The following is a 13,207-nucleotide window of genomic DNA, read 5'->3' on the forward strand; positions in this document are numbered from 1 at the left end:
TTTCATGGCAATCAATAGTGTATTTTAAAATCCAATCTGAAGCTGCTTCTCTGTGACCAGGAAGAGAGCACAGCTACAGCGATTCAATTAAAATTAATAATAACAATAAAAGAAGTCATTCCACCTAATGTTTTTCATACAGTAATCATTCACCTAAAATACGATAATAGATTTGTAGCAGGGCGTATTCTTTATTTTTCACTGTCTTTCTAATTTATATATGTAGATCACTGTTTTTATAGCCAATTAATTCTACTTTAAGAATGTGTATTTAACAGATGAAAAATGACAACAGATGAAAATGAACCATTTTTATTTCTGTTGAATGAGCAACAAGCATCAGTGTCCACGACAAACACATGAATACAATTTAATAATATCAATCCAAGACCATTGCACAATAACAATATTGAATATCATTAAATATTACGTAATATGATATAAATATAATACAAATTAATGTGAAATGTAATACAAATTTACAATATATACATAATAGAATATAAATGAATTTTAAATATTATCAAAAAAGTATCCTATACAAGAGAGTTAGAATATAAATATGCAATAATATTAACTATTATTATAAAAGTATCCCATAGAAGATAAATAGATCATTTGTCAATGTGCAATATGAACAGTTCAACTATCACAGTCATGCAGAACTAATTGTTTAGTATTTAAAATATTTTTCATAATCAATATTTTATGACAGAAACATAACCTGGCTGCAGGATTCTCCACTTTCCTCTGCTGTTGGTCCAAAGGTGTCATATTGCGTCATCACGGTATCTTGTTGGTGACCTCGTTCACACCGGTTACAGGTCCATATATGGAGGAGTGATGGCGTCATCACTGAGCGAGAGAGAAAGAGAGAGAGCGAGAGAGAGGGGAGGGAGGAGGGAGGAGGGAGGAGGGAGGAGGGAGGCTGCGGTTGCGCGTTCGCGTTCGCGTCATGGCGTTTCCACTGTGCGCGTACCCATGGGACTTTACTACCGGATGGACCATATATGGAGGCTGCGAGTGCGATTGAGTGACGTATTGCAGAGTGTGTTTGTGTGAGTGTGTACATGTGTATGTGTGTGTGTGTGTTTGTGTGTGTGTGTGTGTATATGACACGTTTCCTTCTCCATTGTAATTTCCTCGAACTGAGTTTTTCTCAGAATTTAAAAACGACTCAGTCTCATCTCCTCTCTTTTTATTTGTTCACATTTTGATGAGACTCTTTAAATTCCCAAACATCTGTCTAACTCCTCCAGATGTTGTGAAGGTCCAAACAATCTCGTGTGGAATATTTCTTTAAAATAAAATCTTATTTTGACAACAATAAATTATAGGATTTATAGATATTCAAAGACTAATTAAAATAATGTTAAAAATCCCTTATTTTGATGAGAATTGATTACAAGAAAACTCAATTATCACAGAAACGTAAATATATACTTAATTAACAATTAAATATAAACTCTAAGATATGCAGGGGTGTTGAAGGGGGACTTCTTTTATTATTACACCTAGATATTTGTATAGTGATATATAAAAAATAGAATAAAACGTGTTTGTCTTTCTGTGTTGTTGATCAGATCTCGATTTACTGGTTGGTCCACATTGTTTGGAAGTGAGGGTATTTACCGTAATGATAACAAAAGATGAACACGAGGAAGAGGAACTGAGTTTAACCTGCTGCATTAGATTCTTACGCACAGACATTTAAATAATAAAAGAGATCGACCGTGAGAAAAACGGATCCCGGAACAGATGGAGTGTGTGTGTGTGTGTGTGTGTGTGTGTGTCTGTGTGTGTGTGTGTGTGTAGCAGGTGTGGGCGGAGCCTGTTTGTCACTGAGGAATGAAGTCCACGTTACGTCAAAGAGGAAATAAAACGCCGCCCTGCTGCTCTCACGCTCCCATTCCTCTGAGCTGATCCCCGGGTGAACATCCGAGACCCGAAGTCTGACTCTGGACAGAACAAGAGAAACTACAGTCGGTTTATCGAGCTTTTCGGTCAAAGTACCAAATAACGACCGTGCGTAATTACGCGTAAAAAAACCACCATGAGTGCCACAGCCGCGATGGAGGTGAACGCCGAAGCCCGACGGATCCTGGCGGTGTCGATCAGCAAGCTGTACGCGTCCCGGAGCCAGAGGGGGGGCCTGCGGCTGCACCGGAGCCTCCTGCTGTCCCTGGTCATGAGGTCCGCCCGGGACATCTACCACTCCTCCCGGGAGAGCGAGCTGCAGCTGGCCGCCGCGGAGTCCATGGAGCCCGGCTCCTGGGATCAGATCGAGTCCTCCTCCGAGCCCCAGACCCCCGTCGAGTCCCCGGTGGAGGAGCCGGACTGCGACGAGAAGGAGTTCGATGGTGAATCCACGGAGGACAAAGAGAACCAGGGTCCGGCGAGGCAGTCCAGGAAGCGCCGGGGGAAGGTGTCCGCGGCGCCGGACTTCCTCCCCAGCAAGAGGGCGAGGCTGGAGCCCGGGGAGGAGCGCTACGCGGCCGGGCTGGGGAGCTGCCGAGCCGGGGCCGTGGAGTCCCTGAGCGCCTTGTCTCTGAACCGGGTTATACCTGCCTTCTGAACCGGGTTAGACCTGCCTTCTAGACCGGGTTAAACCTGCCTTCTGAACACATGGAGGGAGAAGCCTCCAGTGAGACTTACGAGAGGAGGGGATCGTCCAGGGCGATCTGATCCTCCTGATCCCTGGTGGTGCCGACCTACACCGGCCCGGGACGCGACGGGTTCCCGGGGCCGGGACGCGACCTCTGCGGCGGATCTGCGTGATCCACACCCCGGGGAGGAGAGAGACTCAGGCCGGGGAGGAGAGAGACTCAGGCCGGGGAGGAGAGAGACTCAGGCCGGGGAGGAGAGAGACTCAGGCCGGGGAGGAGAGAGACTCAGGCCGGGGAGGAGAGAGACTCAGGCCGGGGAAGGGAACCGGAGAGGCCGGAAAGTTTGAGGGGAAAACCGAAGGGGAACTGGTTCAGTTACTCCTCTCCCCCCCCCCCCTCCCTTAGTGATTCACCTTCACTGAGATGAGTCCAAACAAGTGACTGCTGCTGACTCAAAGTGTGTGAATGTGTGATTCAGCAGAGAATCAGTGAGTCACACACAGAGAAGAAGTGTTGAACGTTTGACCACAGACTCACACAGACTCACACAGAGACACACACAGACACACAAATAGAGACTCACACACGAACAGGACCTCAGGGAGTTTCCTGCCTTTGTACGAGGAAATCACACTCTGACACAGAGAGGAAGAGCAGTGGAGACACACACACACACACACAGACACACACACATCCGGCTGCTGCTGCTGTGGACTTTAATAGATCAATACTACTGCTTTGCATTGTCCTACACACTGTGTTCACTGGTGCTCTGGAGAAGGAGAAACATGTGTTGGGAGCATTAATCTAAACTTTCTGTGTTTTTTCAAGTCACTGATGAAATGTTCTCAACTGACATGTGAACCAAAAACATTACCTCAGATATTTCAAGCTGCTCTTTTTATTCGTCTGATCGAATTCATGTTGTAAATATTTGTAATAAAATGTTGAAATGGAACTGAGGTGTCCTGAGCTCTTTGTTGCTGAGTTACACACACACACAAAGACAAACACACCCACACACTGTTCTTTCCTAATTAAAGGGGCTATTGGTCTATATTGGGCCACAGTTCACGGGGTCAATCCTTTATTAGAGGGAGGAGGTTGGTACAACCCAGCGCCAGTCTGGCTTGCTGCCGCTAATCTCCTGCTAACACAAAGACAAACACACACACACACACACGCTGGAATAAACAAACAAACACACAGCTTCGAGGGTTGTACAATTTCCTGTGGATTACGACATAAATCTGAATCATAACCCTCCTTCCCAACATGACCTGATTCAGAGGAGCGATAATAAACAAGTTATGCAACGTCACAGCTCCAGCTGCGGCCGAACACTGAATAATGCAGAGAGCAACAGGTAGTGTTTACACAGCCCGAGGCCTTCGTCTTCATCATCGTCAGCTCTGCACTTCCTGCCCGATGACTGGAAGCCGGAGCTACGCCCTGAAACCGATGCTGGTGATCTGGTTGTTCTCGTTGCTCTGGTTTTCGTCACCTTTGTTTTTGTTTATGTTCATCACGATCCACATGTCAACGCAGCACGTGAGTCAAGAGGAGGAAGACTGAGACTGAAGACCACAATGATGATGAAGAACTGAGGAGTGATGATGATTCTTTGCCCTTTAAAGGTCGGATGATGAGGTTTCTTTAACTTCCTGAAAGCAACACTAGGTTGTGTTTATTCCTCCAAAGACTGGACTGTCCCCTTTCAAAATGTGGACGACCGATTTGTCCTTTGATCCCAGAGAAACAAGGGATCCAGCAGGTGGATCCTTCCCAGTCCAACCTCTCCCAGGGTCCAGTGACAAAGAGGTGATTAGTGAAATATATGCTAATGCTATATTTCTGTTAATCTGCTCTGAATGACAAATGACCAAAGGTGAATAAAGTAAACAAATATGTGTGTGAAAAATCATTTGTGACCCCTCAGATTTCCCTCTTCCTGTTTTCTCCATTCTCTCTCTCCGTGTGTCCACTGATGTTTTCGTGAACCAGCGGCTACATTATGGCACCGTGAGTGTTAATACCCATGCAGCTTATGCATGGACACATAAACCTTCAGATCAGAGTTCTATTATGACCCTGATCTACTGCATCACTGGATTAACATGACAAACAGCTTCCAGATCTGGGTCATTCGGTGTGTCGGTGTTTACGCTGACATTTTAAAATTCACGTAGAAATCCATCTTTAAGCTCTTTGATCAATAATTATTCAGCCAAAGAGGATTTCAGGCTGTAATTGTGTTTATTATGTAGTAAAACGAGTATGATCATCTCACTAATGAAGACATTTTCCACTTATGTATGCAAATTAGAGTATAACAATCCACTTCCGTCACAGGCGTAAAATCCAAAGTTCTGTTTGTACTGCTCCTTGTTGTGTTTTCTGTGATTTGGACGGATGACGTGGACGAGAGACTGAAAGCTGAGCTGTTTAATCTGAAAGTTCCTCACACACAGATACAACAGCAGAGACACACAATGTTCCTCAAGTGACACAACACGTCCTTGAGCATGTGCTGGAATCAGTACGGCCAAGACATTTGCTAAAGAGAGTTAATGCAGCACATCACCAACAAAATAAACACACTTTGATATATTATAATTCAAAATATCCTGGTGCCACCATCCTGGGCCTTGACCTTTGACCTCCAGGAACCAAGTCGAATCGGTTAATCCTCAAATCTAAATGAGTGTTGTTTCCAAAAGTGACCTTGACCTTTGTCTACAAAAATATACTCAGGTCACCCTTGAGTCCTATTGAATCTTTGGACGAGATTTGAAAGAATGGGACGGACGGACAACCAGAAGACATAAGGTCTCTGGCCAGTGGGTGTGGCCTCTGCTTTCAGCTGTTTGGATGTTTCCACCTTGATGACCTTGTCCATAAGGTCGCTGAAGGACTGAGAGACGGAGCTGATTTGTTCACATGGTTGAATGTCGGGAGAATCTTATTTCAGTGCAAAGACACAAAATGGCGCAGCTGCATTTAAAGGGAGTTTTCATCTTCTATTCAAACAGCTTAGTGGGAATATTTCTTAGTTTAGAATAAGCTGAAAAACAAGAATATTTCATGAAAATTCGTGTTCATGAAAGAATTCACTGCACCTGAGTGACTCATCCAATGAAGCTCTCAGACACAAACCAGTTGATTCTAATATTCACTTATTGTTATTTCCCCCATGAGACCAATTGTGATTTGTGAATAGGGGCTATTCAAACAGAATTAGATTGCTTTTATTTGATTCATTCATACGATAAACGCAGTGGGGAATCAGTATTTCTAATATTTAACATCTATAATAAGGGCTGTTGCTGCAGCAGAGATGTTTCCGGCGATGGAGCCTGGTGTGTGTGTGTGATGCAGCTTCATTAAGATGCAGAGTGCAGAGGCCAGACAGGCGCAGTGACGTGCAGCTCCAACAGCTCAGTAACAGCCAGGAGCTAAAAAAAGATCAGCACAGGAAACGTCTTCACACAGGATGCATGCACCACACATCGACCGGCTGCTCCCTCCACTGATGGAGGCTGATAAACTGCCGGGCCGATCGGGGTGATGGAGCCAGATGTGCGTGGGCGCCGAGGTCTCTGATCGCAGTGTTTTTTATGTCACCTAAACATATGTTTGAGGATCATAGCTGTGGTTGTGTTGCTAAACTGAATAAATTACAGATTTACTTGAAACCTCATCAACCAAAACCTTAATACATTGATGGAATAATCATTTCTCTCAGTGATCTCCTCGTCTTTCCAGGTTGACGTCTTCGTCTTCTACGTGAACGGCTCCTCTTCTTCAACCTGAGATGTTTGTGATCGTCCAGTTTCACGTCCTTCACGTGTTAGAAACCTCATCAACATGTCCACATGACTCACTGGGAAGCTTCCACACATTGTCGTGCTGTTTCCTCACATGGACTCACCTGGACATTCTCTGGATATTTTACTAGAGGCTACAAACAGCAAACCTCATCTCCCGAATTTTAAAGACAGTGGTGGAAAACTCCTGGATCTGCCTGTTTATCTGTATCTGCTCCAAAATGCTATAGTTTCTTCCTTGGTTCACGCCTCGACAAAATGTCTGGTAAATCTATTGAGTAGTTTTTGCATCATTTTACTAAACAAAAAACAAGCAAACAGATGAAAAATAATGAGAGGAGATAGATATGAATCTGGACTAAGACTCAAAATGAAAAAATCTGCAGTTTTCTACCAAACAAGTTCAGACGTCGTCTTTTTTACAGATTTTTAATGTGATTATTTTATTATTATTTCCGTTAATTAAAGAATTCAAATTCTCTGTGACACAATCAATATTTTATGGATATTTTTATTATGTTATTAGTGATATATTATCTGGTTTCAGCCTCCAACCACTGATCAAACCGTGTGTGTGTGAGAACAGGAAGTCATGCTCTGTAGAAATGTGATTAGAAAGCGGCTCATGTTTTTCTGTAATCGTATGAGGAAGTCAAGTGTTATTGTGTGTGTGTGTGTGTGTGCGTGTGTGTGTGTGTGTATGTGATCATTTGATGATCACATGTCAAGAGGCTGTGAACACATGACCTCATGCTTCCCACAATAGCGACTGTGTGACAGACTGAAACGTTTCATTTCAGCCGAGCACTGACTAATTCTGAGTGTGAGTGAGTAAAAACTCCTACGTGTGTCTGTGTGTGTGTGTGTGTCTGTGTGTGTGTGTGTGTGTGGTCCAGATGTTACTCATGTTGTGGGGACCTATATCCAGTTTACACAGTCACATTATTGGGACTTTCTCAGGGGGACAAAACGCAAGTCCTCATACCATCATAACATTTAAAGCTGAAGATGGTTTGGATTATTCTGCAGGAAGTGAATGCAATGTCCTTTGAAGTCATGGATACACGTCTGTTTGTGTGTGTTTGTGTGTGTGTGTGTGTCTGTGTGTGTGTGTGTCTGTCAGGCAGCAGCAGCAGAGCTGGCAGAGACAGGAAGTGATGCGTTGATGCTGGCGGGCGACGGAATCTGTAGGAGGAGGCTATTTTAAGACTCAGCTGCAGGAGGACAGAGCTCGACAATACATCTGGCCTTGTGTGATTGTGGTGTGTGTCTGTGTGTGTGTGTGTGTGTGTGTGTGTGTCTGTGTTTGGTAGGGAGGCAGAAGTCCACAAATGAAGGTGTCTTTAAAAAAATCTAATTAGAGGACAATTGTTTGTGTGTATGTAGGTGTCATTTGATTGCTCCAGTGTGTGTGTGTGTGTGTGTGTGTGTGTGTGTCTGTGTGTGTGTGTGTGTGTGGAGAAGGGAGGAAAGATTTGAGGGGGGGGGGGGGGACTGCAGGAAGAGCAGCCGTCATTCAAAGCAAGTAAAAAGGAAGGAGGAGGGATGTCAATAAAACGTGAGTACACAGGGAGGAGGGGGTGTAAGATGCAGCAAAAGGTTGTGTGTGGGTGTGTGTGTGTATGTGTGTGTGTGTGTCCCAGCCCACATCAATGACGTAGTTCCAGACGTAGCCCGAGAGGTGGAGGAGGAGGAGGAGGAGGAGGAGGAGGAGGAGGAGGAGGAGGAGGAGGAGGAGGAGGAGGAGGAGGAGGAGGAGGAGGAGGGAGACAGTCTGAGGACACTATGTACAGGGGCGTTTGATTTCTACACATTTCAAACTGGGGAACAGAAGCAGAAACAGCCTGGTGGGTTTTCTGAGGTCATCACTGCTTCTCTGTTCTTCTTCGTTCAGGCAGATCCTGTGTCTGAGGAAGATGAAGGTTCAGTTTAACCTTCATCTTTACGCTGATTTATAAAAACAAAGTCCTGCATTTATTGTGTTGATGATGTGGGTCTGATTAGAGAAATCAGCCCTCGGGTGGAAATCAGGAGACATGACATGTGTTTAAATGAGAGAAACAATGAAACAAAGACTTGTGATGAGACAAACTTTATCAAGTATTTCTCAGAAGTGATGTAACTGTTGATTATGGTCTTACTAGTTTTTACTGGAAACTAAAACAAATCTGTTTGTAATATTCTCTCTCTCTCTCCACCCATCTGTCTTTCTATTCGTCATGTATAATGATAAAAAAAATAATACTCATGATCAGTTTATTTGTGTCTGCACCTGCTGTGTTTTGTTAAAATGACCTGTGGACTTTTTGTACATCTTAAAGAAAGGTTGCCAGGCAACCAGTGGAGACTGTATCTGATGGACGCACATGAGAGAGTCGGGGATTCGATTCCCTGGAAAGTAAACAGATGAGTGTATTTTCAAAAACAACAAACCTTTTTCCCCATATAGAAAAATGTTGCACCTGTGAAAATGTAATCTGCTCAGGTGTAATCTGATTACTCGAGTGTGTGCGACAGGGCATCAATAAATCAGACGGGACGATGGGTAGAATGCATTCTCTCTGGTTTATTCAGGTTCTTTAGGAAGAGTTCTGTTTGAAATTACAAAATGCACTGGTAGAAACAGCAGAGATAGATAGAGAAAGAAACAGAGGGGGAGACAGAGGTGGTCAGAGAAAGAGAGAGGGCGAGAGAAAGAAGGGATTTCATAGCCGGAACAAACGGGAATAACATCACCAGATTCAGGTTCAGGCAGCTCTTTACTGTCAAAGGGATTGTTTTTCATCAAGGAAAAGTTTTGTGTTCCTTCTCCCACTTTTTAAAACCTTTTTTCTTTTTTTTTTTTGTAATGTTAGTTAAAGTGTTATCTATCCTTGATCCCCCCCCACGGTTTATCCCCCGTGAAATAACTGGCAAATATAACAAACAAACATTCTTTGATTTCATCACCAAAGTCATTTCCATTTTTTGTCAGCATTTTTTTTTTTTTTCATTTTTGTCTTTGATATTTTTTTTTGGGTCAGGTTTTTTTACATTTTTTGTTTTTAAAAATAGAAGAAAAAAGAAACACATTGCTCTTAAAAACATCTATCTATATATATTTTTACATATATATACTTTTTTCTTTATATTCATTTTTTTAATTCCTGAAGTTGACTTGTAACCCCACATAGTGGCATGCACATTGCACATGCAAATCTGTAATTAAATACTTCTCTTTTATCTTAAATTGCCATGTATGGTTATTTATTTTTTCTCTTTTTTCCCCCAACTTGCTGAGTGAATCCTGTATGGTTTCCTACTGTGGCACTGGTTCGGTCTCTACTGGGTCGAGTGTAGGATGGTTTGCACGGTGATGAGATGGATGGATGAAAGTTGCTTCGGAGAGTTTTCCCACAATGCATCTTTTACTTTTATTTTTTGTTTATGGTTAAACTGTAAAATATCAAACGTCAAAAGCATTTCTTAGTTATCATAAGATCTTAGGGATTCGTTGCCAATTTATTTTTAATATATAAAATCAGAATTTTTGACTCCTTACCATCGTTATTGGCATCTGATACAAACAAATGATTTTCGCAATCTTTAGCTTAAGTTTCCAGAATCTTTACACTTTAAACTTTACGTCAATCAAAATATGTCAATTCAATTAAAAAGTTCAAGGTTTGTTTTATCCCAATTTGAGTACAAAGCTAAATAACAACTCTCCTATAAGACCCCAAATATTCTCGAGCTAATCAAGAGACTTATATTGTGTTTGAAAGGTCAGGGGTTGTGGCACCACAGAGATCCTAAGAGCTGTTGTGATTAGAAACGAGAGCTCAACGCTCAGGAGAAATCTTCTGGAAGCAACGAGTCTCCACTGGGTCGATGGGGATGGAAAACGAACGGAGAGAGAAATGAGGAGGGAGAGAGATGGACGGAAACAGGAGAGAGGGGCCTTGAGGGTTGCTATAGCGACAGCTGGAGACAATTCACCTACGTCTCTTTGAGAAATCAGGTAAACTGTAAATCACACACACACACACACACACATACATATACACACGTATGGAGCCTGGCACGTTTCAGGAGTTTTGAGAAGTTGTGCACATAAATTAATAATCTACTCCATTGCATATGTTAACATCAAGGTGGCGCTGTCTGGAGAGTTTGCAGCGAAATGACAAATTTAGCTAAAACGACTTTTTGAAGTTACAATACACCGTTTTTTGACCTTGTTTTTGCGTTATTTTACCCCCTAGTGGCCAAACAAGATGACTGCAGCTTTAAGTACATGTGTCCACAGAAATAAAATGACTAGAAATTAAAGATTCAGTCCAAAAACCTGCTGGGCTCCACAGACACTCACAGACAAAACACTCCCACACACTCAAGAACACGAACTCGTTCAACCTGCACACTCACACACACACACTTTTCATGATGAGTGATGAAGCTCAATCCCGCCACCCTGTGTTAAAGAGTGGAATTACATACAATGTGGTGGAGGAACCAGAATGAGACAACTCTGTGTCTGAAGATGCTGAGGAGAGAGAAGAATGAAAAGCAGTGAGATGAGACAGTTTTTCAGAAACTTTATGGATTATATACACGGGAATTACAGAACGGAAACATACGACACATGGCATGGGAGAGAGGGAGAGATGGGGTGAGACACGGAGGATGGCGTGCGTGCTGTGACACTGCTCAGACGGAGAAATCACTGTGTCCTGTACAGTGTAAGGCACTGAGGGTAACCTACTGTAGCTGATGGTGTCAGGACACGCACACGCACACACACATCACACACACACAATAAGTCATTCAATAAACTAATACAAAATACAGTGAAATTAATTAATAAGGGTCAATAATCAAAGAAAACATCTGTGGTTGTTGATTTTAATATTAAAATTAAATTGTTCTATCTTTACTTGTAAAGAAGATCCTTAGAAGCTTTGCTTAGAAATTAATTCTTATAATTTAAATGATCTCATATTATCCTTGAAAATATGTATAGGTCACATTTCTGATTCTCAAGAAGGGAAGAGCTCAGTACATTTTAGTGAGGATTTTTCATGTTCTTTCCAGATAATGTGTTTTTCAAAATGTTATGAACTTAAGCAATTTAGTGTTTAATCCAAAGGACAAGTTGCTTTAGCTCTTGTTCAAGTTCCGCCTTCTATTAATATTATGAAAGAATCTATGTTTTCGTTCAGGATTCAGCTCAACAGCCATAAATTACCAGATCAATTTATAATGAAAATGTTCAGTTTTGGCTCAAAACGCTTTTCAAAATAACTGCACACACACTCTGACACACTGTCACACCAACACACACACACACACAGTAAATGTCTCCCTGTCGCAGTAGCCCCTCCCCCCCGTGGCGACGGTGATAAAATGGCTTCAGAGCATGAAGATGAGCCCGGAAATGTGGTCCAGTGCCATTGTGAAATTGTGTGTTAACATCACTACGACCTCTGCTCCCCCCCCCCCCCCAACCCCACCATAACTGCCCCCCCCCCACACAGCATCACATCATTAAAATCTCTCTCTCATCACCTTTTGACCCCGCCCCCTCCCTCCCTCCCCCCCCCGCCTCACTCTTGACCCCCTACACACACACACGCATGCACACATCTAGTGCTGTACAAAGGGGCGTGGCTTCAGCTACATAAGCACAACTTTTGGCAGCACTACTGTACATTACAACCCACTGGTAAGTTTGTATTTTTTTAAAGAGAGCCCTTATTCGTGTCTCTGTCGACACGGCGCCTCACGACTGACCCACTGACACAATTTCACATCCGACTGAGTGGATGGGGGGGGGGGGGTGGGGGGTGGGGGGGGTGCGGTTGTTAGTTCTTCCTTCGTCCCGGGACGAAGAATCAATGGGAACAAACGATGAACCGAGGGGGGGCCGATGGGTGACGGAAGCTGGAGGTGAGGACACAGAAAGCCAATGTGGAAGAGAAGCGGTGACTGCGCAAAAAAAACAACCCTTGCAACCCCCCCCCCCCACACCCCACGATCCCGCGTTCACAAAAAAAAGAAAAGAAATAGAAGCAAAACAAACAACAATAACAACGAAAAAAGATCAAATGTTCACTTTGTTCTCCAAAGAATGGGATTTCTTCTGGGAAAGTGCGCACACAACATGCTTTCACACAAGGGCAGTGTTGTGTGTCGGCCATTTTGGATCCGCTGTTACAATTCTGGACAAGCGAGTGGTGACGTGGAGCCAAAAATGGAGGTGGTTTATTTTTTTTTCCCGGCCTGACCGTCAACACGCTTGGTGTGGAGTGTTGGTGCCGGCTGTTGATGTGGGTTAGTGAAAGGAGAGAGGGGGGGGGGGGGGTGGGCTCAACATGTCTGACGCAATGCCAGGTAAAACCATACAATAACTCAATCCTGCTGGTTTCGTAGCCGACTCTTTCCCCACATGGTCTAACTATCTAGCTACCTAACTCTAGAGGGACCTGAGAAGTAAGCACCTCTGTAAACCTCTCACTACACCGCCTGAAACTGGACCTAGGACATCTCTGGGATGGACACAAAATGGCGCCCTTGTGCCTAGCCTGACAGCGAGGTGAAGCCAAGAGGGTAACAATGACCAGTTGAGTCTTTCAAGTCAAAAAACGCGAGACTCTTTTGATTAACTGGCAAACTTTGCAAAAGTCTTTGAATGTTTTTAACAAATTTTTAGCGACTGAGTCCAAAGTCCTGATTTGTCCCTTTGTCACATTTGGACTCTTGGCTTGTTCCTCACCGCGGCCCAGTCTCACTTCA

General features: G+C 43.4%; 1 protein-coding gene across 1 annotated transcript; it reads left to right on the forward strand.

The window, feature by feature from the left end:
- Positions 1 to 1,899: 1,899 nt before the first annotated feature.
- On the forward strand, positions 1,900 to 3,564 carry ier2b (immediate early response 2b). The gene has a single exon (XM_061088122.1). It carries the CDS (start codon positions 2,054 to 2,056, stop codon positions 2,573 to 2,575), a length of 522 nt encoding a protein of 173 aa, XP_060944105.1. The 5' UTR covers positions 1,900 to 2,053; the 3' UTR covers positions 2,576 to 3,564.
- The last annotated feature ends 9,643 nt before the right edge of the window (positions 3,565 to 13,207 follow it).

The sequence above is a fragment of the Limanda limanda genome, chromosome 2 (genome assembly GCF_963576545.1).
Source record: "Limanda limanda chromosome 2, fLimLim1.1, whole genome shotgun sequence".
In the NCBI taxonomy this organism is placed as follows: domain Eukaryota; kingdom Metazoa; phylum Chordata; class Actinopteri; order Pleuronectiformes; family Pleuronectidae; genus Limanda; species Limanda limanda.

What these genes read in the sequence shown, in the direction of transcription:
- ier2b (XM_061088122.1), top strand. Translation starts at nt 2,054, where the DNA reads ATGAGTGCCACAGCCGCGATGGAGGTGAACGCCGAAGCCCGACGGATC.